Here is a 27,614-nt window from a genome sequence, read left to right as displayed (position 1 = left end):
AGGAAGCATTTAATACCGAAATCACCTGTCGATTTTCATTGCTGGTCATCGTTTCATATTCGGATTGAGCTTCGGGATTATTAAAACGGATTTTTTTGTTCATTTTCAAGTAATTGTTCTGTTCTATCATCACTTCCTCGCCGGCAAAACGTTGGCGGATGATTGGATCGACCATCTCGCCCAAAATGTGTTCCAATCGAGCGAATGTCGCTCTCTCTTCCTGGTTGTGCTTCCAGCATTCCTCCATGACATCACCAATGGCTCTGGGCATCAATTCCGGTCTCTCCATCCTCCTGCCATTTTGTAAAAAGCGGATCAAATCCGCTAGTTCATTCACCTCTGCCCAAAGATAAAAGAATTCATTTTTATTCATCAGCCAAACGAAAATGAACTGTACCTGGGTAGGGTTGTTTACTGAGAGAAAACAGTTCCCAAATGGTAACGCCGAAAGACCAAACATCCGACTGGGAAGAAAAGACTCGATCGATCAGCGATTCAATGGCCATCCACTTGACAGGCAGAGCTTCTTGTCCTTGTTTCTGGTAGTTACAATTCTTGTAGACTTTGCGTGACAATCCGAAATCGGCGATTTTTACAATGTTGTCATCAGCCAACAGAACATTTCGGGCCGCCAAATCTCCGTGCAACACCTGAGGGAAGTAGATGTTGTAGAAGTCACCAATGAAATTTCTAACAAGTTATTTTACCTTTCGTTTAGTCAAGTAGTTCATTCCGCAGGCGATTTGGTAGGACCATTCAATCAAGTCGCGAGTGCAGACTACGGGACTACGAGGCTCCTCCTTCTTGCTGCAGTTGGGCGACCAATATCGGGGATTGCAATCACTATCGGCAGCTTCAATTGGTGTCAATTTGACAGCACTTTTATCCAATGAGGCGAATTTCATGGTGGGGATATTTTGAACTAATTGAGGCGCCAGTTTAGGATCAGCTTTGCTGTAATTCATCATTTTAATTATAGGTGGTTTTAATTATTGAATAGGTTTGATTAAATTTACTGTTGACAGAGAGGTGAGGGATCGCCATTTGCGTCGAGTTCGTTTATGAAATGACTACGATTGGTCATCAGAAAGTCCTGCAAGTTTCCATAAGCGCAAAATTCCACGATGACCATCAGATCGCCCTGGATGAGATTTTTAGTGCAGGCTCCTAGAAGACTCACGACGTTTAAATGTGAGCCTAAATGAATCAGGATCTTAAGCTCCGATGCCAGTGACGTCAGCCCAGTGTTGTCCAGCGCAGACTTGACCATTTTCACAGCGACTTTGCTATTCCCCTGGCCCATTCCCACGGCTTTAGCTTGAACGACACGACCAAACTGTCCAGCGCCCAGTTGTTTCCCTGTTTTAAAAAGTATCTTGTTAAAATCAACAAGTGGTTTTCTTTAATTTAATTTAATGTCTCACCAAGAACCAAATTACTGGAGGGGAATTCGTATTTATTGTCGTAAGGCAGAAGGTCCACTTGGTCTTCCATAGGCAAGTTAGGATTAATTCTTTCCAGATTGCCATCCAACAGCTTTAAACGATTAATAATCAATTCTTGGTGCATTTGCTTTACCTGAAAATGAGACAATGTTACGCTATACGTGAATTTATCATTTTTATGTGTAACACAACTTTTTGTTTGTAGTAGCGTTTGAGGAAAAGGGCCAGTAGAATAATGGCAACGACGACAAAGGACGCCACTGCAACAGCAGCAATGATTCCGGTTCCCACTCCGTGGATCATGACTTTAAAACACTTTTCTTCCGATCCTTTGAAGTTGGTGAATCGACAACAGTACGTGGTGTCGGTGCTAGCGTAGGAAACAGTGAGGACACTGCTCCGCCCATCGTCCGTCGTATTGATGTGGTGGTACTTGATCCGTCCGTCGTCCAGGATTTCTTCAGCCTGTTTTTTCCTCTGTACGATTGAGAAGGTAACACTAAGAATTTTTTTTTTCTTTGAATCATTTTAAAATTTGTCGTACAATTCTCATGAACCACTGGATTTTGGGCTTTGGAAATGCTGAATTGTCGCTGCATTCCAGTGAAAATTCGTTTCCTGGATACACATCAATTTCTTCATCCTCTGAATCGATTATTACTGGAGCCTTTGAACCTAGAATTAGAAAGTCTGTTGATTAAATGCACTCTTTGACATTTTTATAAATTAGATTATACCAGCGACATTGACTGTGATGTTGCTGACGGGAATATTTAAATTATTAGCGTCGTAGCACTGGTATATTCCATTAGCTTCCACTGGAAAATTGGTCCATTTCAATCGGTGCACCTGGAACGTTCCCAAAGGCGGTGCGTAATCCTGGTCGCTGGTTTCGTTCTCGAACGGCAACAAATAACCTTTCCCGTCTGTCAGTTTGAACATTTTGTTGTAATTAAGACTAAAATAACTAAATAAGTAAAATTCTAGAAAATCAGGCCTGCTGGGAGACGAGTAGCGTTGATTTCCATGAATGGGATAGTTTGGTAAGGCAGTGGAACAGCAGGTAGCCATCGCCAGGCTAGGTCCATCACGTCTTTGTTTTTACTGCGACACGTCAAAGTGATTTGATCTCCTTCGACGATCGGTGTGAAAGGATCGAAATTGCTCTGCACTTGCAATCCTGTGTGAAGAAAATGGGTAATAAGAAATTTTGAACGTAAATCGCCAGATATTTTGGTGCGTACCATGAATTTCAATTTTGAATTTAGTAGGGACACTCTTCTTGCTCGAATTAGACAATGTGGCCTCGCACTGGTATTGACCCATCATCTCCCACGAATGGACCATGTTGATTTTGAATCCTTCAAATGGATTGAAACTCCAGTCGTTGTTTAGATCATCCGGTTCTTCAGAGGATGCAATTGCCTGTCGATTTTTAATTGTTTTGTTTTTGTTTTCACATTTTATTCATCGGTATTTATTTTGAACTCACTTTGATTTCGTTGTCTAATTTTTTCAGGATAACCCGAACGGATGGATGAGTCGGACCACAGCCAACGTGGACATCGGATTCCGAATAATAGCCAATGACTCGTAAGTTTCGATATTGACCCACCGGCTGAATGACCGGTGGAAGAATCAGATGTTGGGGATCTGTACCATGTGTAGAAAAAGAAAAAAATTCATTTGCAAACTAAACCTAAACATTAAATTAATTATATTACCTTCGACGTAAACAAATTGACGGTCAATGACGTTGAAGTTATTTTTATTGTAGCAGGTGTAATAGCCCGTATCCAAATAACTGGCGTTCTGAACAATCAGGACAGAAATAGACCCCTTGAATTTTGTTTTTTTAGACCATCGAAATCTCAGAGGGATCTCCTGTTATTACAACATTTCAAATATAAGACCATAGTTTCTGTTAACGAAATACTAATATTTTACCTTTTCTCGGAAATAGTACTCATCATCCTCCACTGATTGAGGTCCCAGCCATTCAACTTGACCGACACTAGTAAGGCACGTCAAATTGAAAGTCGATCCACTTTGGAAAATGTGAATTTTATTTTCCTGGTCCTGAATTCGTCCATGAAATCGCCCATCGTCATGGCTCGAATCTGGAAAACATATACAAAGTAAGTTCAAGTAAAACAATTAATCATCGACAAAATTTTAATTGTTTACCGGCTACGATCAAGGTGGTGTTGCTTGTTGACTGGCTGACATCGTTCGAATCTCGACACTGGTAGATGCCCGAAGCCTCTTTCGGGACTGCCGTCCACCGAATGCGACTGACGACAGACGCAATGAAAGTGAAACCGATATCCTGAAAACGGTTTGTTAAATTCAATATCTTTTCGGCTCCTACAATTTAAAAGAAAAGGACTGTTTAGAAACTATTATCTCATTCCTCTAAACGCAATTTAGTGAATTTACCTGGTGGGAGGCGATTATGGTCGAGTTCAACTACTGCACCGTTGGATATCCATCGCCAAGATAAAACCACGGGCAGCCCAGCTCTCTCTCCCGGCTCAGCACGGCATTCTATTTCGAGTCGATTGCCCAGTTTGACTCGACGAGTCAACAGTGTCACTTTGACTCCACCACCTGAGAATGTCAGCATTTATTACGCAAGGTAGGAAAAAATTCGATTATTACCTAGTAGTGGCTGGCAACAGTTTCCCAGTAAGACGGTTATCAGTACCACCTCTGATAGTGATAGGAGATTCATTTTCAGTTGCCTGACTGCCAAAGTTGTTTTTCTATTTTTCGTAACATTCACACTCGAGAAAACAACAGTTGAATGCGATACAGTTCCAAAATTAGGATGAAAATTTTGAGTTGATCTGTTTGACTTGTGAGAAACAAATGCCCCGCCTTGCAGGTTCCATAATTTTCGGTGAATGGAGCCTTTCTGGCCCGTTTCGAGTGATCGCGGTTCGAGATTACATTTCCTCGGTAATGTCAACGACCACAGGGTTGGTAAAATTGGAAATAACGTAGCAGAAAGAGTGTGCCAGTATCACTTCCGCTGCGAGCTGGCTTCCTTAAAATAAGTACGGCCAGGCCCCTCAAATTAGTCACAGTGTTAGAAAGCTAATAGTCAATTAATGATGATGACTAATTACGTATTAGGGCATCATTATTTTTGTTTCGGGGGTGGGGGAGAACAAGAATCACATTTTTGCTATTAAGCAGTTCTTTACTGTTGAGTGAGTCGAAATATTGAATAACAAGCTTCCGCTCCTTTTTCACGCAAGGGATCGACTATCCTTAGACTTAACCGCGATACTGAAATTTAAACGTAGGCACTGCGTCCCCGTTAAATGTTAAAATAAAAGTCCCTTTGCCCCAGGCTTTGCTATAATGATCAATGAAATCAGCAGTTATGATTTGTGGCGTAATAAATAGTGCGCGTATGTAACCCAATCCACTCATACCATTTAAAAACTCTCAACAAGCTCTTGTTTTTTTTTCTGATTTGAATTAGTACTTAACAGTTGAAATCCTCGTGAATGGTTACACCGAATTCGATTCAAACGAGGCGCTCAATTGACTTGAATCGAGGGCGAATCATGTTTCGAAAAACATGCTTCCTCGTACAATTCTGCGTAACCAAAACAGGTTTATTTAAACAACGTTAATGTTGACTAGTTATACACATACGTTGCCATCGTTGGGCAATTTAAAAGAACCACCTTCGTTTCGTCGGTTTGGCCATGGATGATGACTAATGGTTTGGTTAAAAATATTCCAACCGCTAAAGCGATGGGATAATGATGTTGTTTAGGATTTGCTTGACGGATTCCGAAATTATTCGTAACCTTTTTACTTTGTCCCCTCTGTTTCCATTGCATATTTGCATCTCAAAATCCATTTGTTTCAATCAAGTCAAGTATTTACGCGGCTTGTCTTCAGACAAGATCAACATTTGTTGTTGGCAAAGGATTTCTTGGTACTCAGACAAAGAACTAGACATTATTTTTTTTTTCGAAAATATGATTAAACTGGAATCATTTGTCTTGCATTTTTTGTTTTATACATGCGACCGAACATGTGGATAGACAGCGTCCCAATTCGTCAAACTAATAGCTTTTATAACAATAACTGTCGCTTTTTAAATCCATCCGACGATGAGGATGATTGACGTTTTATTCCATTGATTTTATCGAATGTTTATTTTGCAAGACGGATCGTTTCAGTGGTGTTCCGTTTCCCTCGACTTTACGAGCAATCAGAACGGCCACTTTTCAGTAGCCTATTTTACATGTTCGTTGTCACGCAAGACGACGCAAGATGTCGACCGTGTTATATTTAATGTATTAAATCTATTTTTTTTTAAATTTATTCTCCATAAGTTATATTTAACATTCCTGTTTAGTTGAAAGAGAAAGAATAATCGTTTCTCTACAATATGAACAGTTTCACATGTAACTGTTTTTAGGGTAAAACCAGTTTTTCATGAGCGCTGTGCACGAAATGACGTCCAAATAGGGGCCGTGTTTTCTCGTTACAGTTCCTGTTAAGTGCCAAATCAAAATGTAAACAATCTAATGGAAGAAAAAAAAAACAGCTTAGCCAATGCCATCGTACTTAAAATCGTCGAAATGATGGCGGATTTTTCAAACGTTTCTTCGAAATTGCGAAAGTGTTCCAGGATCGTGAAACTTTTCGAAAACAAACAAACCAAAATGCTGGTGATCATGGTGTCGATATGAATCATATCCTCCGGCTTCAAAACTTTCAATAAGCTCTCTTCCTATATTTAGAGATTATCGAGAGTCGTATTGTTCTCAAATGGCTGGGAAGCTTCTGAATATTTACCAAGTGTGAACTATATCCTTGTCTCCAGAGAACGAGATCCTCCACCAGGTTAAACCTCAAGACGCTGTCAATCGGGAAATATTTGTAGTTGAATCCGCAATCGACGTGGAGATCCACAATGCCTCCGCCGCATAGGTTCATCAACTTCCTTTTCGAAGTTTTCGGTGAATTCACTAAAAATGACGCATCTCCAAAAAGTTTTAGAGCTCAAAATTGATTTGAAATTCCGACGGGGTTTGTGCAATTTGAATTTTAAAACTGTCTATTAGGGTGTGTTTACCTTTTTCCATCATCCGGAGCTTTTTTAAAATATAGAATAACGAATATTGTTTAGGCCTAACACGTCGCTAAGCTTGTTATCCTCCTGACGCAATACTTTCACAGCGATGATTTAAAAAAAAATCTGGGTTGGTCTATTAGTGATGGAGCACAACAAAGGGGTAACTGTTTCTAGTCGAAGACTCGTTGACAATGGGTTGCAACATTTGGCAAGTGCTGTCATAGTTGCAGAAATAAGGCTAACGTCAAAATGTATCGATGCGGGTGTTTAATTAGTATCCTTCCAAATTTTGGCAACTCTCGAAACCGACAGGTGCAGTCCCTAAAATCGAACTCTGATTCTTGTTTATGTTTTCCTCCTTCAAGGGGTCGTTTTGACCAAAAAAAAAAAAGACCAGATTGCCGAGCCACCGCAAGAAGCGACAGCAGCAATATTAAGGACTGCACCATTTTCGTTGGTGGCTATAACGGGGAGCTTTTCCACGTAAATCCACGATTTTTGGCAGAAGTCATGGGCAGAGCGACAGCAATATATGGGCAGTCGAACGCTATATCGATTGCCAATTTTAAACCCTGTAGATCGTTCTCTAAATAGAAAATGAACAAGAGCAAATTTTCCTCTTCGTTTGTAAAGCTGATCAGGGCATGAGTTTCCACTTTTCTATCAATGTCAAATTATGCAGGAATGTCTGGGTAATACGTGACAAATAATTCCGACACGAGCCACTAGTTCGCTTTTCCAGTCGACTCAAGGCGGCGCCTGCCACAGAAAAATGAAATTCTTTTTGAAAAATGAGCAACTTTTTTGTTATTTTTATTTAATTTTTTTTCCTAACCATAATTCCATTTTTGCGACAGGTGTAACAGCTATATAATAAAATTCCTTGCGGCGGTGAAACGAGACGGGTTCACCACGAAAATGTTGAGACTGCTTTCTGACTAGACGCCAACCTTATTGTTATGCTGATGTCGTCATTTCATTTTTCGGTAGTTGTTTGCTTATATTTTTACAATTTTGAAATGACTATATTCAGATCACATATTTTGAACATGCTGACGCGGTTCCCTCTCTTCGCCTGGTTACTGCGTCTTTGATTTATTGACTTTTTCCATAATCTTTAGAGCATTTCATGGAAATATCATGCTATTAAGTGACCGACAAAGAACTTGTCCCGACTACCAGTTGACATGAATAATTCAAGTCGAAAGAAACCTTTGGGATTTGACGGAATGAAAATATGGACAAACAAAATTAGACCAGAAAGAAACAAAGCAAAAACAAAACAAAAACAAAACAGGAAAACTAATAAATTTTTGTTACTTTGAAAAGTTCAGCCAAAATAAGCAAGGCTGCGAAAATATGCTATCCATATTCTCGGCTGTTTATGACGATGCTCACAACGTCGTCGCCCGCCAGCAGGACATGTTGAGCCGACAAATCTCCCTGCAACAACTGGGTGAAAATAATTCTCAAGGAGATCACCGAAGCATTTTTAAGGTAAAAAAAAAAAAACCTTTCGTTTAGTCGTTTCAAAGGTAATTTCGCACATAATTTTCTAGGGCCATGCAATCAAGTCGTGAGTCTAAACGACCGGACTACGCACCACCAGACAAGCAAGGTGGTGTTGCTTGCCAACTGGATGGCATCGTTCGTACCTCAACCACCGAAGCTTCTTTTGGATCTGCCGTCCACCGGATGCGACTGACGACAGACGCAATCAAAGTGAAACCGATATCCTGAAAACGGTTTGTTATATTCAATATCTTTTCGGCTCCTACAATTTAAAAGAAAAGAACTGTTTAGGCTGGAAGAATCTAACTATTATCTCATTTCCCTAAATGTAATTTAGTGAATTTACCTGGTGGGAGGCGATTATGGTCGAGTTCAATGACTGCACCATTGGATATCCATCGCGAAGATTAAACGACGGGCAGCCGGGCTCAGCACGGCAATCTATTTCGAGTCGTTTGCCAAGTGCCACTCCACGAGTTAACAGTGTCGCTTTGACTCCACCACCTGAGAACGTCAACATTTATTTCACGAAAGGTAGGCAATAACATTTTCATTATTACCTAGTAGTGGCTGGCAACAGTTTCCCATTATAAGACAATTATTAGTACCACATTTGATTGAAGGTACTTTCCCCGTGCAAGTAGCTATTCTATTGATTAGATAGTGTAGGGGAAAATCCGCGATGGTCGCTCGACTTTTACAAAAAAATTTATTCTTTTTAAAAGTGTTTCACGTGATCCCGTTCGGTCTCCTCACTCTCCTTTTTTTTCTTGTCTTTGGTCTGGTTCCGATGCCTAGTGCAAAAACTTGGCGAGAGCACAAGAATAATTTTTTTTTTCTTATTTGGCCGCGTCAACGGCTGCGGAAAAAGCCGGGAATTGCACTATTTAAAAAACTGTTAAACAAAGTGTCTAATCGTGTCTCGCCATTCAAGAAGTCTGTGATAAGAAGCGATTACGGAACACGGGGCTTTATAAAAAGGTTGCAAAATTTAATAGTAATAATGAAAAGGGTTTTGGACAATGGGATAAGCTAATCAAGAGCTTTTTTTAGAGGTTTTGAGTAGCTACATATTACTTTCACAACTTTATGCTGTCAGTTGAATAGAAATGAGTTGTATGACCATCCCATTTTCAGTAACTTAATTGTGGATTCCTTAAAATTTTTACAAAAACTTTTGGTTACTTTTGGTTTTGTTTTTGTTATTCAGGTCAACCCCGTTTGATGTTGCATCCACAGGTGTCGAGGATCGAACGTGTTTACGAGGATGACCTTCATTCAGTTTCCCACCTGACATCTCTAATTGGACCCCATCATCTAGTACCTCATCTGATTTAAGTCTCTGCAAATGATACCTGACAATGCTCTGCGACAACAAAGGTAGGGCGCAAACTATCACTATTTCGGGGTCTTCTTTTTGGTGGTCGTTAAAAGTTTATTACTGTTGAATGAGGTGAGGCAAAGCATTTGAATAACAAGCTCCCGCTTCTCCAACCTTTTTCACGCAAGTCACTGAACGACATCTAGTGTCGACTGCTCCTTTTCCTTTAGTGTACCGTGATACTGAAAATTTGAACGTAGGCGGCGCAGCGTTCCTGGTTATGTTCTGTAGCGTGATAAATAGCGCAGTTATATAACCTAATCCACTTATCCGTCATTTATCAATCTCTTTTCTGATTTGAAATTAGTATTTAACAGTTTAAATCCTCGTGAACGGTTATGCACCGAATTCGATTCAAAACGAGACGCGCAAATGAGCGAATTATGTGTTGACATTGTTGTTAATTATAGTTGTCAATTCATTGCCATCGTTTGGCAATTTCAACACCCAGAACAGGGAAGATGATCGAACTGAACATTCTCGTATTTTTCATGCCAAGATATTAATTTTAAATCGAACCACTGATCCCAATCACTTCGTGCACCCATAGTTCACCGAAATAATCGTGCGAAATAAATAGCTACCGGTTGAATTTCTGGAGGAGATTGCCCAGCAAACCTTACAAACGCTCGTGACCCTTCGTTATGATGGTTTGGCTATCGCATGCGCTTAACATATTGCAACCGCTTTGTCTTTTATTTTCTTCTTTCAATAAAGCTATGAGATGATCTTGTTCTACAGGATTCGCCAGACAAATTCCAAAACTATTCGGAACATTTTTACTTTCTCCCCGACGACGATTCGTATTTTCTATTTGTTTTTGTGGAATGTTTATCTCGCTAGAAGAAGTTCAAACCGTTTCAGCTTTTTTTTTAGCCTATATAACCTTATGAAGTTCGTGCCCCGTAAGATAAAACGCCGTGACGTTTTGATCAGTTAGAACCGTGTCATCCTCTGTAAACCTTTCTGTTTTCTGTTTGTTTTTTATCACCTTCATTGGTTATATTTAATATTCCTGTTTAATTGAACGTGATAGAAAAATCGTTTTTTAATAACACGAACAGTTTCACATGCAACTGTTTTTAGGGTAAAACCAGTTTTTCATGAGCGATGTGCACGAATTGACGTCCAAGTAGGGGCCGTGTTTTCTCGCTACAGTTCCTGTTAATTGCCAAATCATAATTTAATCAATCAAATGGAAAAACTTAGCTTAGCTAATTGCCATCATTTACTCAAAATCGTCGAAATGATGGCGGACTTTTCAAACGTTTCCTCGAAATTGCGAAAGTGTTCCAGGATCGCGAAACTTCTCGAAAACAAACAAAATAAAATGCTGGTGATCATGCTGTCGATATGAATCATATCCTCTGGCTTCAACACTTTTGTTAAGCTTTCTTCCTATATTAAGAAATTATCGAGAGTCTTATTATTTAAATGATTATGCAAAGTCTTTTATTTACCAAGTGTGAACTATATCCTTGTCTCCAGAGAACGAGATCCTCCACCAGGTTAAACCTCAAGACGCTGTCAATCGGGAAATATTTGTAGTTGAATCCGCAATCGACGTGGAGATCCACAATGCCTCCGCCGGATAGACTCGTCAACTTTCTTTTCAAAGTTTTCGTTGAATTCACTAAATATTCACGTCTCAGAAAAAATTTTAGAGCTCCAAGTTTATTTGAAAGTTCCGAATGGGGAGGGCTAAAATTTGGTTACCTTTTTCCATTATCGGAAGCTTATTCTGGAAATAAGTGCGTGTATTTTAGGGCTAACACGTAGGGCTCGCTATTTTTTCTCCTAATCACCACTTTCGAAACGATGATATTAAAATCCGGGTTCGTTTATTTTAGTGATGGAGCACAACAAAGGGGTAACTGTTTCTCGCCGAAGACTCGTTGAAAATGGATTGAACATTTGGCAGTTGCAAGTCATGGTTGCAGGAATAAGGTTAATGTAAAAATGTACCAAGGGTTTCTTTCAATTTCTACCCTTCCAAAGTTCTGCAACCCTCGGAATCCAGACGTGCAGAACTTCAATCAATCAATGAATGTAACTCCAATTAGTTCTCGAATCTTGTTTTGATTTTATTCCTGACTAAAACAAGGTTTGTGACCAAAACTGACTTCTTATCTGACTTATCATTGCCGTTCCAATGTATTTGGGCACGTCTTCCAAAATCCAGATCGCCAAGCGATTGCGAGTAGCAACAAGTCAACAACAACATTAGGACTGCACACGGTGGTGATAACGGTGAGATTTTCGACGTAAATTCACGATTTTCTGCAGAAGTCATTGGCAAACACATAGCTATAGCTACACACATTCAACAGCAATGGGGAAGTCGAATGTTATATAATTTATGTATCGATTGTATAATATCGATTGTACGATAAACCCTATAGATCGTTCTCGAAAAGCAGATGCTTACGCACAAATTTTCCTCTTCTTTTGTAACCTGATCGGCGAGTAACTGTCGTGTTCTTCTCAATGTATAATTAATTGCGGGATAACTTTTCTATCAATGGCAAACAATGCAGAAGTTGCTCTACTTAGTATTCCGACACGAGTCACTAGTTCGCTTCTCCAGTCGACTCAAGGTGACGCGTGCCACATAAAAATGAAATTCTTTTATTGAAAAAAAAAAAATTAACAGTTTTTTTTCGTCCCCGCTCATTTTTGCGACAGGTGTAACTAACAGCTATAAATAAAAATTCGCCACGGTTCACCATGAAAAATGTTGAGCTTTTCAAACCAGACGCCAGCCTTATTACTATGCTGAAATTCATTTTAGGTGTTGCGAGGTAACAATTCAGACTTCATACCTTTGAATGCGACGCAATTCTTGGTTCCCTCTCTTCGACTGGTTACCGTCTTTGATTGATTGACTTTTTTCCAAAATCTCTATATAGCATGGGCAAATCGTGTTAAATATGTGACCGGGTAAGAACTTGTCCCGACTACTTGCTGTCATGAATAATTCAAGTCGAAAGAAACAACAATTTTTGGATTGACTGAATGAAAATATAGAAAAACAAAATTAGACTAGAAAAAAACAAAACAGGAAAACTTATCAATTTTGTTGTATTGAAAACAGCAGAAATAACCAAGACAGCGAAAATATGCATTTCCATATTCCCGGCTGTTTACGACGATGTTCACAATCTTGTCGTCAGCCAGCAGGACATGTCGAGCCGCCAAATCTCCGTGCAACAACTGGGCGAAAATAATTCTCAAGGAGATCACCGAAGAATTTTTAAGGTAAAAAAAAACCTTTCGTTTATTAGCCGTTCCAAAGTTCATTTATGTTTTGCTTTTTCTATAGGTGGGAGTTGATTCCTGGATCAACACTTTGATCCGGGCACTTCGCCGAAGAGTTGTTCACACCTCGTGTAATAGTTCGCAAGGGATATCAAACGCAACGGTTTGAAGAGAAGGTAGTTAAGGTCTGGTCAGAGTGGAAGGATTTTTTTGGAACAAGGTTATTGGAGATTACAAGTCAAAAATTCAAGGTGAGGTGGTAAAATTTCAAATGTATTTTGACAGGTGGTTTTTTTTCTGACTCTTGATGAAACCTCGCGCAGGTAAAACAGACCACAGCAAGTACCACTTAAACTCCAACCTTTTTCGCGCCAGTGAACGTAACTGAACGACATCTAGGGTCCGACCATTCATTTATTTTAACACGATACTGAAAATCCTTGCTCCTTGCCCTGCTCAAACGGTCGCGAATCGAAGGGTGAGTCTTTAATCATTTGTGTTATAACATTTCCTTATGACTTTCAACTAACTATCGCAACTTTGACGTAAAAAAAATTGACGGTGTGTCTTCTCTCGCCGCTCTGGAAAATGTGAACTTTATTTTCCTGATCCTGAATTCGTCCGTGATAGTGTGCCTATCATCATGTTGGATCGAAGCTGGAAAACATGCAACGTAAGTTCAAAAATAAAATTTAAACAACGACAGATATAGAATTGTTTACTGGATACAATCAAGGTGGTGTTGCTTGCCGACTGGCTGACATCGTTCGAATCTCGACACTGGTAGATGCCCGAAGCTTCTTTTGGCACTGCAGTCCACCGCATGCGACTGACGACAGACGCAACGAAAGTGAAACCGATATCCTGAAAACGGTTTGTTATATTCAATATCTTTTGGGCTCCTAAAATTGAAAAGGAAAGCACAATTTTAGAGTGGAAGAATCTAAATATATTATATCATTTCCCTGACATAGTTGAAAACAACGACTGCACCGTTGGATATCCATCGCCAAGAGAAAACTACGGGCAGCCCGGCTCCCTCTCCCGGCTCAGCACGGCAATCTTTTTGGAATTGATAGCCAAGTTCCACTCTACTAGTTAACTGTGTCGTTTGACCCCACCACCTGCGAATGTCAACATTTATTTCACGCAAGGTAGGAACAATTTCGATTTTTTACTAGTAGTGTCTGGAAACATTTTCCGAGTAAGACTATTATTATCAGTACCACATCTGATAGGAAAAGCTTTTCAGTTTATTGGCAACCAAAGTTGTTTTTCAATTTTTCATAACAGAACTGGTCTACATTAGAAAATCGAGACGTTAAAGTCGATACATTTCAATCATTCTGATCAAAACTTTAAGTTGATCCGGTTGGCTTTTGAGAAACAAATGCCCACCTTGCAGGTCCCATAGAAATATCCGAACCGTTTGATCTTTGCAGTTGTCAGTTTCTTTTCCCCGGTCTCTTTATGAATGGCCTGCAGGTGTTTGTATCTTGTCGGATTGACACTCGTCGACTCGATACCGGAAAATCAATTCTTTATTCAATGTCCCACCTTCTTCCTCCTTTTCGCTTACTCAGTTCGAACTTGTAACCGGTCCGAATCAACAGCTCCATCCGTCGTTTCAATACGACCATCTTTCGGTTTTTTCTTGTTCCCTGTATCGGTGTATTGGTCGCTGACGTGATGCGGGATTGCCCAGTTTCCTTTTGAGCAACAGGTTTTTCCCGTTTCTATGCCTAAATCTGGATGCCATTCATCTGAATTTGTTACCCCCCTCTTTTGGTTTGTTTAGCGGGAACCGCTGCTGACTCGGCAGCTGATAGTTCACTGTGCATTGAAGTAGATAGGGCCTCATTAAACGAGATGCATAGCTTATTTGTTAAATAAGAAGATGCAAATGGAATTATCTTTTTTTTTCTGTCTTTCCTGGAAAACTGAACGTGACCCAGTGAACAACTCATTTGACTAACATTACATTGAGGGTCTTAGTGCCATTCGGTTTGTGCAATGAGAGAAGGTAAATAATAATTAGCCGATCAGAGTGGAAGATAAGCTATTTGGACACGATGAGTAGAAGAAGAACTTGGTTAATAGCCGCAAAAAGTTATTCGTTGAATTTCTCAAGAGGATTTCAAAACACATTAAATCAAATCCCGCCCGAAAATCGTATTCAAGATAATCAAGAAGTAATCGAGAATAATAAGAATAATAAGAAGTATAATCAAGAGTTTTTCATCCAGGCCTCCACACAATTTATTTGTTTTCTTTTTCTTTTCTTTATTTTTGTTTCCCTTTTTGTCTTCGTTTTGTTTGTCCATATTTTTAACCCGCATCAGTCAATCCGAAATTAGTGTTTCTTTCGGAGTTCTCTATCGAGTTTCGACTTGAATTATTCATGCAAGTCAGTGGGTAGTCGGGACAAGTTATTTTCCGGTCACTTATTAACGTGATATTACGTGACATAAATGCTGGAAAAACGTCAATCAAAGACGGTATCGCCAGTGGAAGAGAGTGAACCGCGTGTGTTCGAAATGTGTGATCTGAATATAGTGATTTCGAATAATAACAAAATCAAATGAAATGAGACATCACCATACTAACAAGGCTGGCGTGTAGCCTAAAAAGCTCAACATCTTTCGTTGTGAACTCGTGCCGTTGTTATTAAGTTGTTGGGGCTGTTGACTGGACGCATGTAATGGACGGGGTTTTTTTTCTCGGAAGTTGAAACTAAGGAGTTATTTTCTTCCAAAGGATTTCGAACGTGTTCAGCGTTCAAAACAAAACGCCACGCTTGACCCACGGCGATGGGTCATGAAATAACCCGGGTTGCGTTGTGTCCCGGTTCATGGACGGGCTTAATATTTTTTGTACAAATTATTTGTTGATGAAATCTTTCGGGTTAAAAGATGCAAATGTGTTTCTCTTTCGGGGAATTTCATTTTATTTTAATTTTTTTTTTTTTTTTTAGTTTGAAGTTTTATCAGTTCATCACTCAAGGCAGTTGAACTATTGCAATTTTCCATGAAAATTTAGACGGTAGTCACCGAAGAGCTACTCTGCTGTCGATCAAGTGGCCTGAACTCGTTTCGGAATACCAGAACTTTTAATATCGTAATCTGACATTATAAACAAAATTAGTAGCCTGTTTTTTTTTTTCTCAGGACTATGTTGGGCAAGCCGCCCAAAAAAAGTCTCAAGGGGGGGGGGGGGGGATTGTAAAAGAAAAGGCAGTTTATCACCTATATAAGGAGGTTGTGTAAATTATTTTCTGTTCATTTTTTTTGTGGTTTCTACTGTGAAGGGCTGGGTTCAATCAAGTGTCCACACAAAATAACGACCGAGCTCATTGAGTCGCATGCAATCCATGGTCAATTATAGTTTTAATCCGCTCTTCATCGAAAAAAAGTTACGGTACCTCTTTATTGTGCATCACTAATGGACGAACTTGGATTTTAAAAAATCATCGCTTTTTTAAGTGTTGTGCCAGGAGGATTACCAGCAGCTAGTTATACGTGTTAGGCCTATACCATATACTCGAACTTTCAATAAGGAAACCTCCAGATCATGGAAAAAAGTAACACCCCAAAATTGTTGGCCACCCGTCGGCCTTAAAAAATCAATTTGGAGCTCTAAATACTTGATTGAAATTGTGTTGTTTAAATATAGTTAGTTCACCGAAATCTTGGAAACGGAAGTCGGTGAGCCTATCTGGCGGATGCCTTGTGGATCTCCACGTCGAATGCGGATTCAAGTCCAAAAATTTCCCGATTGACAGCGTCTTGAGGTTCAACCTGGTGGAGGATCTCATTCTCTGGAGACAAGGATACAGTTCACACTTGGTAAAAGATTAAGAAGCTCCTCAATCATTTTGATTATATGTCGACTCTCGATAATCTCTTGACAGGAAGAAACCTTAACGAACGTTTTGAAGCCGCAAGATATGATTAATATCGACACCATGATCTCCGGCATTTTGGTTTGTTTGTTTTCGAAAAGTTTCGCGATCCTGGAACACTTTCGCAATTTCGAAGAAACGTTTGAAAAATCCGCCATCATTTCGACGATTTTAAGTATGATGGCATTGCCTAATAAGCTGTTTTTTTTTCTTCCATTAGATTGTTTACATTTTGATTTGACAATTGACAGGAACTGTAGCGAGAAAGCACGGCCCCTATTTGGACGTCATTGCGTGTACGTCGCTCATGAAAAACTGGTTTTATCCTAATAAAAGTTAGTTGTAAAACTGTTATCAATTGATTATTTAAAAAAAAAACGACTTTTTATGTCGTTCATTTCAACAGAAATGTCAACAACAAAAAACTGAAAGATGAGAAAAGTGATGGAGGATGACTTGGTTAGGCTAAAAATAGACTACCGAAGAGTGGCCGACCTGATTTCGTTCGCGTTGAGGGCGAGGGGCCGAGGGGTTCACCACACAAATTTTAAGCTTATCTAGATGCACGTGATTTAAGCAATTTATACGCAAGCCAGTTTTTCGTACAACAAAAACATGAGTTGTGAACCCCTCGGTTGAGAGCGGTTGACAGAAATGAACACCACTGGAACGATTTGAATTTCGGTATAAAGATGATAAGATAAAGCGATAAAATTCTTGTGCGATAATAAAATCAATGGGAAAATGCGAACCATTCGACCAAATCGGCTTGAATCAGAAAAAGTGTGGTAGTTGATTAGGTTGGTGAAATTGGGCGCCGACTACATTAATACTCGGTCGTATGTAAAACACAAAATAATGAACAAAAGACTAGATTCTAGTTTTATTCATACTTTTCATTTGCTCGATTTTATTATAGGTATTCTCTCTTTATAGCTTCAGGAATAAGGTTAATAGACAAAATATAGGGGCGGTCGTGTAATTAGTATTCTTCCACAGAGTTCGGCAACTCACGGAACCCACACGCGCGCCACAGCACGCAGTTCCAGGAATCCAGCTCCAATTAGGTCTGATTCTTGTGCCCCCCCCCCATGCTATTACAAGGAGTTGTGACCAAAAATATACTACCTTATACCCGACTTGTCAGTGCTGTTTCAAAGTGTATTTGGACCGTCTAGTTAGCCTATTTAGAATGTTTGATGACTTGTTTCCAAATTACTATTCAGATGGCATATACTTTAAACGTGGCGCCGGCGTCAATCGCGGTTCCATCTCTTCTACACTGATTACCGCCTCTGACTGATTGACTTTCCCCAAAAATCTACGTCCTGCGTTTCATGGGAAAACCACGTTAATCGGAAAACCACGGACCGGAGAAGATATAACATTTCCCGACTCCCTTCTGACTAGCATGAATAAATCAAGTCGAAAGAAACATTTCAACTTTGGATGAGCTAATACGGAATGAAAATGCGATACACGAATCTAGACAAGACATTCAAAGAAAACGAATAAATGATGTTCATTTTCATCCTTGGAAGGATTGAGTTCACCAGGCTGAATCGCCGAAGGTTTACGGGTCTTTAGTACAAAAGCAGGTAGAATTGGCTCCTCCTATACTACAGGGTACCTGCACTGAAAATCCAGAGAATGTTAAAAAAACAAACAAACATAACAAACAGACATCTGGATGTGTCAAATATTCCTTTCCCCGCTGTACTGAAAATTGAACGCTGGCGGCGCGTTACACAGTGATGATCGACTTTTCCAAATCTTTTAAAATTGAGTTTCACGTGATCTCATTAGGTCTCCTATTTTGTTGTTGTCTGTTGTCTAATTCTGTTGCAGCAATGGATATTTTTTAAACTTGGCGGGGAGAATGGATGGCAGAGGAGAACAAGAATCATAAATTTTATCTGGCAGCAATGTCAATGGCTGCACGAAAAAACCGGTAAAATCACAACGACAAAAAAATGTGCAAAACAAAATGTCTAATCGTGTCTCGTCATACTGGCAGTTTGTGGTAAAAACAAAGTGTTTGTGAAACACGATATTAAAGGTATTTACAAGTTTCAAAGTCCTGAGTAATGAAAAGATTTTTGGATAATGGGATAGCTATGATTATTGGTTTGACCTTGGGTTTTGCTTGAGCAAGCAATAAAGTACACCTCTACTCAATGCATGTTCACTCAATCTCATTTCATGTTTCCCTTTAATTTGTTTAACATGTATTTTCGTTTTTCCCTTTCTCTCCTGTGCAGATGTGATACCTGAGCCAATATCAACACCATCTATCTACGTTAGCCACTAAGGCCAGTTTTGCTAGTGTCTGTAGCAACTGCCATCAGTAGCTGCCTCAGATTCCTCAATTGGGTATTTATTATTAATCATTTTAACTGTCAGGTATTTGAAGTAATGATACTGATACATAGCTGCAGTAGCTTAACTAAACATTTCACATGTTCTTATTTTCGAGGTTTTGAGATGTTACATTTTACTTTTCTAACTTTTTCTAGTTGCCAGGCAATTATGTAGTTATATGTACACCACCTCCTAAAAATTTAGGAAAACTTAATTTTTTGGTTTTGTTTCTGTTATGCAGGTGAACCTTATTTGATGTTGTGTCCACTGTTGTTGGCCGACTCATCTCTTCCTCACCTTTCTTTGAATCCTCGTGTACGTTCATGTGAGTGTGAACGTATTCACGAGGATGACCTTCCTCCAGTTTCCTACCCGACATCTCTAATTGGAATGATTTGATTATCTGCGAATGGAAATCTGAAATGCTCGGCGGCATCAAGCAGCCTTAAAGGTAGGGCACGATTAAAACTAGCAAACTATTTTTCACTATTTATGTTAGTCGTTGATAAAAGTTAATTAACAGAAAAGATATTAAATGACTTTTTTGTCATATTTGACTTTGATATTGATTGACCATTTTCTACTTATGAGTTATAACTTCCTTCCCTGGTATTGATAATCAGTTATTTATTTAAAATGCGAACAAATTTTTAACTCCCAGCAGTTGTATTGATCATCACCATAATTTGAAAATGAACATCGTCGCCTCTTTCCCTCATCTTGCAATACGAAAGAAAATATTTCCTGAAACTAAACTGGCCATTACCCTTGGGGTTGAGTAAATCATTAGCTGTAATTTTTCTATTATTTTCGTTCTCCTTGTGTTTGGCCTGAAGGTAGTGATAACGCCAGTGTTTCCCTGCTGGTGTTTTGTCTGGGACTTCGTAACGTAAAATCACGTCGTCAAACTTACCGCCTAGATCTTGTACGTTTTCCTTTCCTAGTTCAAACTTGTAACCAGCACCGAGACCCCGAATGCAAAGCAACGTCAACAATTTTGATTTTAAAAATTTCAAACCGTGGGCTCCATCGCGCGCTTTCTTGTTGCCTTTGCTGCTGTCCGTGCTGGACGGCGTCGTGCGGCCTCTGCTGGATTTTGTGTCGTCAGCCACGGGTGCTGTTCGTCTGTCACTTGTTTGCTTTTCGGCCATTTATTTGCTATTAAGTTTACAGAGAATCGGTTTTCTTTCAGTTGGCAGTGCACTGTAATAATAGTAATATACAGCATGAATGAATGAATGTCAAATACAGATTTTTGACATTTGTTCGAGTTTTAACAAGGTTTTAGTTTAGAGTAATAATGAAGGATAAATAAAAAGATAACTTTTTCCTGACCTTGATGAACAATCCGTCATGTGTTCTCAACTGAATTTCTGTTCACAATTAATCTTACGGTTGTACTGTAGAATTATACTTGAAATCTTATTGGAAACCACGATCAAAAGTCTTGTCAACTGTCAAATTTGTTTCACTCTTCTGCTGGTAGAGCAGCCGAAGGCAAAGTCCCGCTGTGTCGTTTTTTTCTTTCACGAAGTGAACGCAACTGAACGACATCTACTGCCGAAAATTTCGTTAATGTACCGCGGTACTGAAAGTTGAACGCAGGTGGCGCAGGGATCGCGGTTTTCATTTTTCATTTTTTACTTGTCTTGCCTTGGGGTTTTGCTTAAACGATCACGAGACGTAGCGTGATTCGTCATTCATCCCTGTGTTGTTATACCAGCACTCTTAAATTACTGTTGGATCGAACTATTCTAAATCCGACATTATTTCTTTTTGCTAATGTAATTACGTTAAACGGTCTAAAATCACATGAAAGGGTGAGTTTTCAATCACTTTTGTCAAAACATTTTGTTATAAAATGTGAACTTTATTTTCCTGTTCTTGAATTCGTCCGTGATAGTGTGCCCATCGTCATGTTGGCTCGAAGCTGGAAAACATGCAATAAATAGAAAAACTAAACATACAGAATTACAATTTTTTTTTTTACTGGATACAATTGAGGTAGTGTTTCTTGTTGACCGGCTGATATCGTTCGGTCGACTCATCTCTTCCTCACCTTTCTTTACATTCTCGTGTACGTTCATGTGAGTGTGGACGTATATTCACGAGGATGACCTTCCTCCAGTTTCCCACCTGACACCTCTAATACCTGGAAATTTTCGGCGGCAAAAACCAGACTTTCAAATTTGTTATGTTAGAACCGAAATTGATCTTTGCTCCTTCTAATAAGCGTTTCTTTTTACCATCTGTTATTTTTATTCAATGCGGGAGAAAAATTTTTAAACTCTGGGCATCCCAAATTGTATTGCTCATCATTTTAATGAGAAATTCAGAAATGCAGTTAATAGTAATAATGGGATCAGGGATACACAGCCAGTAAAAAAGATTTTGTCATTTTTCTTGATGGAGGTAGTATTTGTTGATCCAATCTCCGTCACCGGCAATCTTGAACCTTTCTTCCAAGAATTTATCGACTTGATGTTGAACCTCTTTTCGATCTTCGGCAGACAAATACTTGAGCATCGTCTCCAGTAACTTTTCCTCTCCATTCAGTGCACGATCAAATATGACGGGTCTTTTATCATCCTTGTGGAGCACCAATTCCTTCACGGCATTTGTGCCGAGTTTCTCCGAAAAGCGTTTCATAAACTTATCCATTTTTGCAATGTCGTCGGTTCTGTGGTCTTTGCAATCGTTAGTAAATAGCTCGGCCCAAATGCTAAAAAACGTTTCGCTTTGTGGCATGGACTCGCCAGAACCGTCAACGTTGATTGGAGTGAATTTAATTGAGGGGAAAACAAAATGAACTGTTGTTATCAAGTGAACAAATTGTTGAAGTTGATTATATTCACTGTAATCAAGGAGATAGGTTAAGGTATTCAATGCTGAGCGATAATTCAGTAAAAATAAAGGATTAAAGTGGGTTGTGGGATCCTCGAACACTCGATCTATCAACTCAGGTGCGTTTATTTTCATGAATTGTTGAATTTCTTCTTTGATTTCGTATGGCAAAATTTCCAGCTGGGCATCGATATCCCACCCCCACAACACAGCTTTGAATAGCGAAGGCATTTCATCAATTTGGTGAAGCAACATTGTTTTCACGGCATCTCGACCTAAAATGTCAACTTTCTCGGACACGAGTTTCAATATTTCTTGAATCTTTTCTTCTTTGTAACACCATCGGAATACGTTACTCCATACACTTTGTCGTTTTTCGCCTATGTTACGTACGGAAGTGATAATATTGACAAATTCCTTTAGATGAAATTCGCTGCCGTAATTCAAATAATGTCGCAAAATATTGATAAAATAACATGTGTCACTGAATAATCTATATTTTTGTTTAAATGAATCAATGATGTTCGAAGCGAAAAATGTGTCCATTGGAGGTGCGTTATTCTTCCATTGCTGTTTCACTTCCTCTTGGCTTTGGTCCGACAAATAGGTTAGCATGCCTTCAACAACGTCTAGTGGCAATTGAATCACGATAGGGCCCTTGTCATCTTCGTGAAGTAAAAGCTTTTTCAGATAACTGGCACTCAAGTGTTTTTTAAAACAATCGAAGAACGAAAGAATTATTCGATTGTCCGAGATGCCAGATGCGATGTTGTACAGTAAAAAATCCCCCCAATAAGTTTTTCTTGGCAGCAGTTGGTCTTGTTTGAGAATGGTGGAGCTTTCCATTTGTTTACACTTGTTTGGAGAAGTTATAGTTTCAATGAACTCTTCGAGTTGGTCTTTGGTGAAATGTTTTAATAGGTGATTTGATAACAGAGAATATCCGGTGAAGTAGACACTTTTATCATCGAAAAGTTTTTCCGTAAAATCATCAACTCCTTTAAGTAGCAAAAGTCCTTGAAGATTTTCGACGTCGATGTACTCGAGGGATCTTGGTGTTCTATCATCGTAAAAAATCAAGTCGTACAATTCTGTGTAATCCTTCACATTGTCGTCTCCCATCACGACGATCTTTGCCATTGCGTTGAATAATTCTTTTGTTCTACATCTGTCAAAAAATGAAACAGAATTTCTTGGGGGATGACGAAGTATTTGTAATAGTTTTTTTTGCCCAAGTTCTTTCTTGAGACCTTCCAGAATCTTTTGAAACATTTGAATATTGTTAGAATCAATTGCGTCGAAAAGCGCAAGAATTACGAATCCCTGAATGTCTATCAAGTGTTTTTCTAGCGTGTTGCAGGGGAGAACTTGTTTTAAGAAGGCCAACATCTTTTGATAGATTTCCTTGTGGCCACAGGCGGCAGCCACATAAAATGGCGTGAAACCATATTCATCCCATGCCATGACTTCATTTATTACTTGATCGGCAACATTTTTGTGCTCCGGATCATTTAAATTTTGGCTAATATTTTTTAACATTTCCTCGATTGCTTCCGTGTTTCCGTGGAAGGCTGCATCGTGAAGGCGAGTCATGCAATAAGAATCATGTTCTAGAAGTATTATGTTCAGATCCATTCCTGTCACGTCTTCTTCCACTAGCGTAAGAGGAATATAAGTTTTCTGAAAAGCTGTTGGCTCTAGCATAAGGACTGTGCATTGCATTAGTATCAGAACATTGTTTCTTTCTAGTTCATACAAAACTGCTAGCGCCTTTTCAATTCGTCCACCAATAAAATGTTTTTGGTAGTAAAAGGATCCCATAAGCAAGTTCGCAAATTTATAATCGTTGGAATAGGCAATTGATCGAGACAGCAGTCCCAAAAATATTTCAAGATGACTCTCGTATTTTTCATTGAAAATAAAAAAGGTCAACATAGGTTGAATATTCAACTCGTTATTATTTAAAAAATAATTTTCAAAAGCCTCACGTTGATTTGTCATAAACTGCAACAAGTGGTGGACAGTTTTTTGTTGTTCTTCGCCATTCCACTGAGAATATTCCAAATTACTTGCAAAGAAAAACTGCAGAGATTCTGACATATCTCTACCCTCATCAAAGTTCAAGTAATTGATAAATCGTTGAAAACATCGACACTCAACTTTGAAAAAATGTGTGAAATTCAAAACTTCGATAAAAACGAACATAACGGCTTGAACAAGTTTTCCATCCAAAGTTGCGTCGAGACAATCGCACAATAATGTGAAGATCATCGTGTTCCCAGTCGAAAGAGAAAAAAGAAGTGCGTTTTCACGAATGAACATTTGGCCTTTAATTGGGCCTTGACGAAGAATGTGAATGTAAAGATGTTCCGCAAATGTCTTCAGTCTGTCTGGTAAATCGCTTTTAATAATTCTTGTCCGCCATTCCTGGTCGTCGTTAACCAATTCTTTCAACATGCCATTGAAAAATACTTGGACACCATTGTACTCCCGTTTCACCAGGATTGTGCTCACTATAAATTTTGAGGTAGATTTATCATCGAGCAACTTGTTGTGTCGTTTGTCATCAAGGAGAAACCCCTTGAATAAATATCTGGCGAATAAATACTCGGCGTAGGTGCGATGCAAGAATTGCTGGGTAACATTTGTTGTATTATTTTCTCTGTTTTCTATTGTCAATCCGAAACTCAGACCATTCATGGCGATTATCTTTTCGTCAGCAGTTTCGTCCTCACTTGACTGATGAGATAACTGAGGTGGCCACAAAACATCGACGATCTTTTGATCTTCGACGATTATTTTGATGGCCAATTTTGTCAGGTGACTCTCGACGTCTTTGATCAAACGATTAATGGCGTCAGTCACAATTTTGTTTTCAATTGATGATGGTGTTTTAGCTTTCTCTTCACGAAAAACTTTGCGTTTCGTTTCCATTAAACGATTGAAGAGACTAATTAAATCGAATTTCTTACCGTCAAGTAAATCAGAAATTTCCGACTGACGAGGCTCTTCTTTATCTTCAGCACAATTTGATGTTATGAATTCTTTAACATTTGACTGCAAGCATTCGGCTAGAATTTTGCATTGCAACGGGATTCCGATAAAAGACTTTTCTTCGTCTTTCAGAGTTTTCGACACCCGTTCGACTAACGATTTTGCAAAGTGTTGTAGGGGTTTCTCATTATCTCCTGATAAATTTAATTCTTTTACCCAATATGAGGTAAGATGTTTGATTTGATCTTCTTTAGTAAAGTTTTCCAGACTATAAGCCAATTGGGATAACTGGAATTGTAACTCGTCCAGCATGTGCGGTCGGGTTGTGACATACAGCTGGATTAATCTGTCTTTAGTTATAGCCTTCATCCATTCAATAGCGCCTTTTTGACACTGTTCGTTGATTTCATCAAATCCGTCAAACATGACGACGATTCGATCTCCTTTTTCCAACCGTTTTCTCAACAACGAGCGAGAAAATGAACTTTTGTGATCGACGACGTATAATCGATTAATAATTAAATCAACCACATCCAAGTCCGTTATTTGATCCAGTTTCAAGACAGCTTCGTAGTCAACTAAATTAATTCTGATAGCCCAGTGGTCCGGATGTGCAATCTTTATTTGCTTATAATAGTATGAGAGAAGAGTAGACTTTCCGGTTCCGGCTACTCCGGAAATTATGACAATTGACTTTTCATTTCCTTTTTCCTTCAAATTCATCAAATCAATGTCCTCGACAGGTTTACCGGTAGAAGACGCTTGATTAGTAATACCATTCATGATTTTCTTCCATATTTCTTTTCGTTTTTCCGTTTCGACGAGCCATTCGATGTGGCCATCAGAACTGATTCTGCATTCCCCGCCAAGTTCAAACTGATTTTCAAACGGAAATCTCAATGTCCTCATGACGTACAGCGATTGCTCAAAGGTTGACGTGCTGAAGGAAGGGATTTTCACTTCGTTCTCTGCTAATAACAATTCATTTGTAGAACTGAAATTGATCAACTCTTCCGGTTTGTCACCGACAAGGTCTCTTACTTTCACATTTTTCCCTTGAAAGGAAACGATTCTCGACAAAATTCTTTTTTGGAAGTTGTCACTTAAATCGGTGTACTTGATTTCGTCTTTTATCCCTGCTGTTGATTCATCGCGACTAATTATTATCAGGAAATTCTTGTCTTCCGCTTTACCTTCTGGAATAACATTTTCGTAATTTTGGACCGATGCTTCATGATCACAAACGTCGACGAAAAAGTCATAAGAATAATTTTGTAATTTCAAAATATTCTTCCACTTATCTTCCTCGTCTTGTGAAAGACTAGACGGTGTTATTAAGCAATTCCCTTTCTGTTTCAATTCCTGCAGTAGATTCTCAATCGCCGAAATGACTTTGACTGCCGTAATTTGCGGCGAAGGTGTGGCAATCCGCTGGATTTTTTCCCTTCCGGGAGTATCCATTAAATGTCTCAATTTCTCCTCCATCACTTTAATCGCATCGTCATTGAATCCCACCTTCTTATCTAGTTGTTCCTTGTATTGTTTTGAAACATTTTTTAATAAAATGTTCTTTGCTACTTCTGATGTCAGCCAAAAATTGGCGTGCTGTCCTATAAACGCTTTTGAAATTCCGTCAAATATTTGCGACGTTTGATCTTCGCACTTGTCGTTTGGATAATATTTGCTCACGTCTTTAGTTTCAATAATTTTCTCGAATTTCTCTTCGCTAGGCATATCGACGACAAAGACCAACTTATCAAAAAATTCTTTTACGTCTTTCTCTGTGATTTTTCCTGGTAGTGGATTCTTTACAGCTGATGACTGGCCTTTCCCAAAATTGTTGCTCAATTTAAACTTCCAGTCTTTCCAGCTGTCGTTTACACCTAAATCGCAAATCGTTTGACGCAATTCTCTAGCACCTTCTGAAAGATTCACTTCACCCACGAAATCCTGGTGGAATTTCTTTTTGGTGCAATCGATGACGTATTCTTCGACCAAAGCAACGTGGTAGCTGCTGAGCATCCCAGCGCGAATGTCTGTCGTTTTATTTTTCGTAGCGCAATTTTTTAGTTCTTTTGCCAGCAAGTGGACGGGGGACCATTCCTCCTTCAACTGTTTGTGCCAATCGTCATTGTTAATTTTTAGTTTGTAATGGGCTGTTTTCTCTGGTGCATCGAACTTTAAAATATCTTCCGACTGGTTATTAATGGACACCAACTCGATTCCAACCTCCTTTAGACTGTTCTCGTCGAAGCCGATATTGGTGCAGATTATGCAATCGTGAATGTCGTCACCCCTGGCTCTTATCTTGTAAAAAGAATGAAAATATTTCGTTAAATTGAAATCACCCTTGGGGTTATAATCACGAAGGTGATTTTTGGGAAACGAGTCACTGGACTCTTCTTTGCGCTTGCAACCAAGGAGGTGATCTGCCGTGATTTTCTCTCCTTCGTTCTCCTTGTGTTTAGCCTGCACGTATCGATATCGCCAATGTTTACCCGCAGGTGTCGTGTCAGGAACTTCATACCGGAAAATCAAATCTTCCAGTTTCCCGCCTTCTTCCTCCTTTTCTTTACTCAGTTCGAACTTGTAACCGGCACCCAGTCCGCGGACACAAAATAGCGCCAACAGTTTGGATTCAAACCTCAAACCGTGGGTGTTATCGGGCATCTTTTTTCCCCTTATCTCCTTGTTGGCCGTTGGCGATGAATGCGTAAATGACGAGGCAGATGCGATACTGGATTGCACAGTTGCATTATCAGCAACAGGCGTTAGTCCGTCACTAAGCACCAATTCCGACGCCATTTATAT

The 27,614-nt window shown here is 39.2% G+C and overlaps 3 protein-coding genes and 2 long non-coding RNA genes across 6 annotated transcripts in view; 2 read left to right on the top strand and 3 right to left on the bottom strand.

Moving 5' to 3' along the window:
- Nucleotides 1-2,387, bottom strand: part of LOC124329461 (vascular endothelial growth factor receptor 1-like) — a 56,662-nt gene extending 54,275 nt beyond the window's left edge. The window contains exons 1-8 of the mRNA XM_046788521.1: nucleotides 2,183-2,387; nucleotides 1,990-2,120; nucleotides 1,638-1,922; nucleotides 1,425-1,578; nucleotides 1,017-1,359; nucleotides 708-954; nucleotides 398-650; nucleotides 8-339 (exon numbers count right to left, since the gene is read on the bottom strand). Coding sequence (XP_046644477.1) covers nucleotides 8-339; nucleotides 398-650; nucleotides 708-954; nucleotides 1,017-1,359; nucleotides 1,425-1,578; nucleotides 1,638-1,922; nucleotides 1,990-2,120; nucleotides 2,183-2,387 — 1,950 coding nt within the window. The remainder of the gene's footprint in view (nucleotides 1-7; nucleotides 340-397; nucleotides 651-707; nucleotides 955-1,016; nucleotides 1,360-1,424; nucleotides 1,579-1,637; nucleotides 1,923-1,989; nucleotides 2,121-2,182) is intronic.
- Nucleotides 2,388-2,421: 34 nt separating this feature from the next.
- On the bottom strand, nucleotides 2,422-4,496 carry LOC124328527. Its single transcript, XM_046787345.1, has 8 exons — nucleotides 4,107-4,496; nucleotides 3,885-4,055; nucleotides 3,633-3,812; nucleotides 3,393-3,565; nucleotides 3,170-3,329; nucleotides 2,938-3,098; nucleotides 2,690-2,870; nucleotides 2,422-2,625 (listed from the first exon to the last, which is right to left on the bottom strand). Exons 1-8 carry the CDS (start codon nucleotides 4,177-4,179, stop codon nucleotides 2,429-2,431), a joined length of 1,296 nt encoding a protein of 431 aa, XP_046643301.1. The 5' UTR covers nucleotides 4,180-4,496; the 3' UTR covers nucleotides 2,422-2,428.
- A 1,376-nt stretch (nucleotides 4,497-5,872) lies between these two features.
- On the bottom strand, nucleotides 5,873-6,723 carry LOC124329460. Its single transcript, XM_046788520.1, has 4 exons — nucleotides 6,553-6,723; nucleotides 6,273-6,445; nucleotides 6,042-6,207; nucleotides 5,873-5,967 (listed from the first exon to the last, which is right to left on the bottom strand). The coding sequence occupies exons 1-4, from the start codon at nucleotides 6,563-6,565 to the stop codon at nucleotides 5,873-5,875; spliced, it is 447 nt and encodes a 148-aa protein (XP_046644476.1). The 5' UTR covers nucleotides 6,566-6,723.
- Nucleotides 6,724-8,215: 1,492 nt separating this feature from the next.
- Nucleotides 8,216-16,958, top strand: LOC124328627. The gene is made up of 11 exons (XR_006916391.1): nucleotides 8,216-8,297; nucleotides 8,402-8,598; nucleotides 9,275-9,444; nucleotides 12,540-12,703; nucleotides 12,768-12,923; nucleotides 12,989-13,376; nucleotides 13,440-13,576; nucleotides 13,678-13,857; nucleotides 16,376-16,548; nucleotides 16,614-16,779; nucleotides 16,856-16,958. It is a non-coding gene; the product is annotated as an uncharacterized LOC124328627 (long non-coding RNA).
- Nucleotides 16,959-18,599: 1,641 nt separating this feature from the next.
- LOC124328653 lies at nucleotides 18,600-19,713 on the top strand. Of its 2 annotated transcripts, XR_006916423.1 has the most exons (4): nucleotides 18,600-18,663; nucleotides 18,866-18,977; nucleotides 19,207-19,416; nucleotides 19,627-19,713. It is a non-coding gene; the product is annotated as an uncharacterized LOC124328653 (long non-coding RNA). The 2 variants fall into 2 exon arrangements; XR_006916422.1 differs by lacking the exon at nucleotides 18,600-18,663 and having other exon boundaries at nucleotides 18,674-18,977.
- Nucleotides 19,714-27,614: the final 7,901 nt, after the last annotated feature.

Source organism: Daphnia pulicaria, chromosome 3, assembly GCF_021234035.1.
Source record: "Daphnia pulicaria isolate SC F1-1A chromosome 3, SC_F0-13Bv2, whole genome shotgun sequence".
NCBI classification, from domain to species: Eukaryota; Metazoa; Arthropoda; class Branchiopoda; order Diplostraca; family Daphniidae; genus Daphnia; species Daphnia pulicaria.
The sequence above is the reverse complement of the archived record's forward strand: the minus strand, read 5'-3'. Positions and strand labels throughout refer to the sequence as shown.

What these genes read in the sequence shown, in the direction of transcription:
- LOC124329460 (XM_046788520.1), bottom strand. An exon ending in AAGGATATAGTTCACACTTG is followed by an intron (nt 6,208 to 6,272) that starts GTAAATATTCAG and finishes CTCTAAATATAG; the next exon opens with GAAGAGAGCTTATTGAAAGT. An exon ending in CATCATTTCGACGATTTTAA is followed by an intron (nt 5,968 to 6,041) that starts GTACGATGGCAT and finishes GGCACTTAACAG; the next exon opens with GAACTGTAACGAGAAAACAC.
- LOC124328527 (XM_046787345.1), bottom strand. Translation starts at nt 4,179, where the DNA reads ATGAATCTCCTATCACTATCAGAGGTGGTACTGATAACCGTCTTACTG. An exon ending in CTGTTGCCAGCCACTACTAG is followed by an intron (nt 4,056 to 4,106) that starts GTAATAATCGAA and finishes TGACATTCTCAG; the next exon opens with GTGGTGGAGTCAAAGTGACA. An exon ending in TCAATTTGTTTACGTCGAAG is followed by an intron (nt 3,099 to 3,169) that starts GTAATATAATTA and finishes CACATGGTACAG; the next exon opens with ATCCCCAACATCTGATTCTT.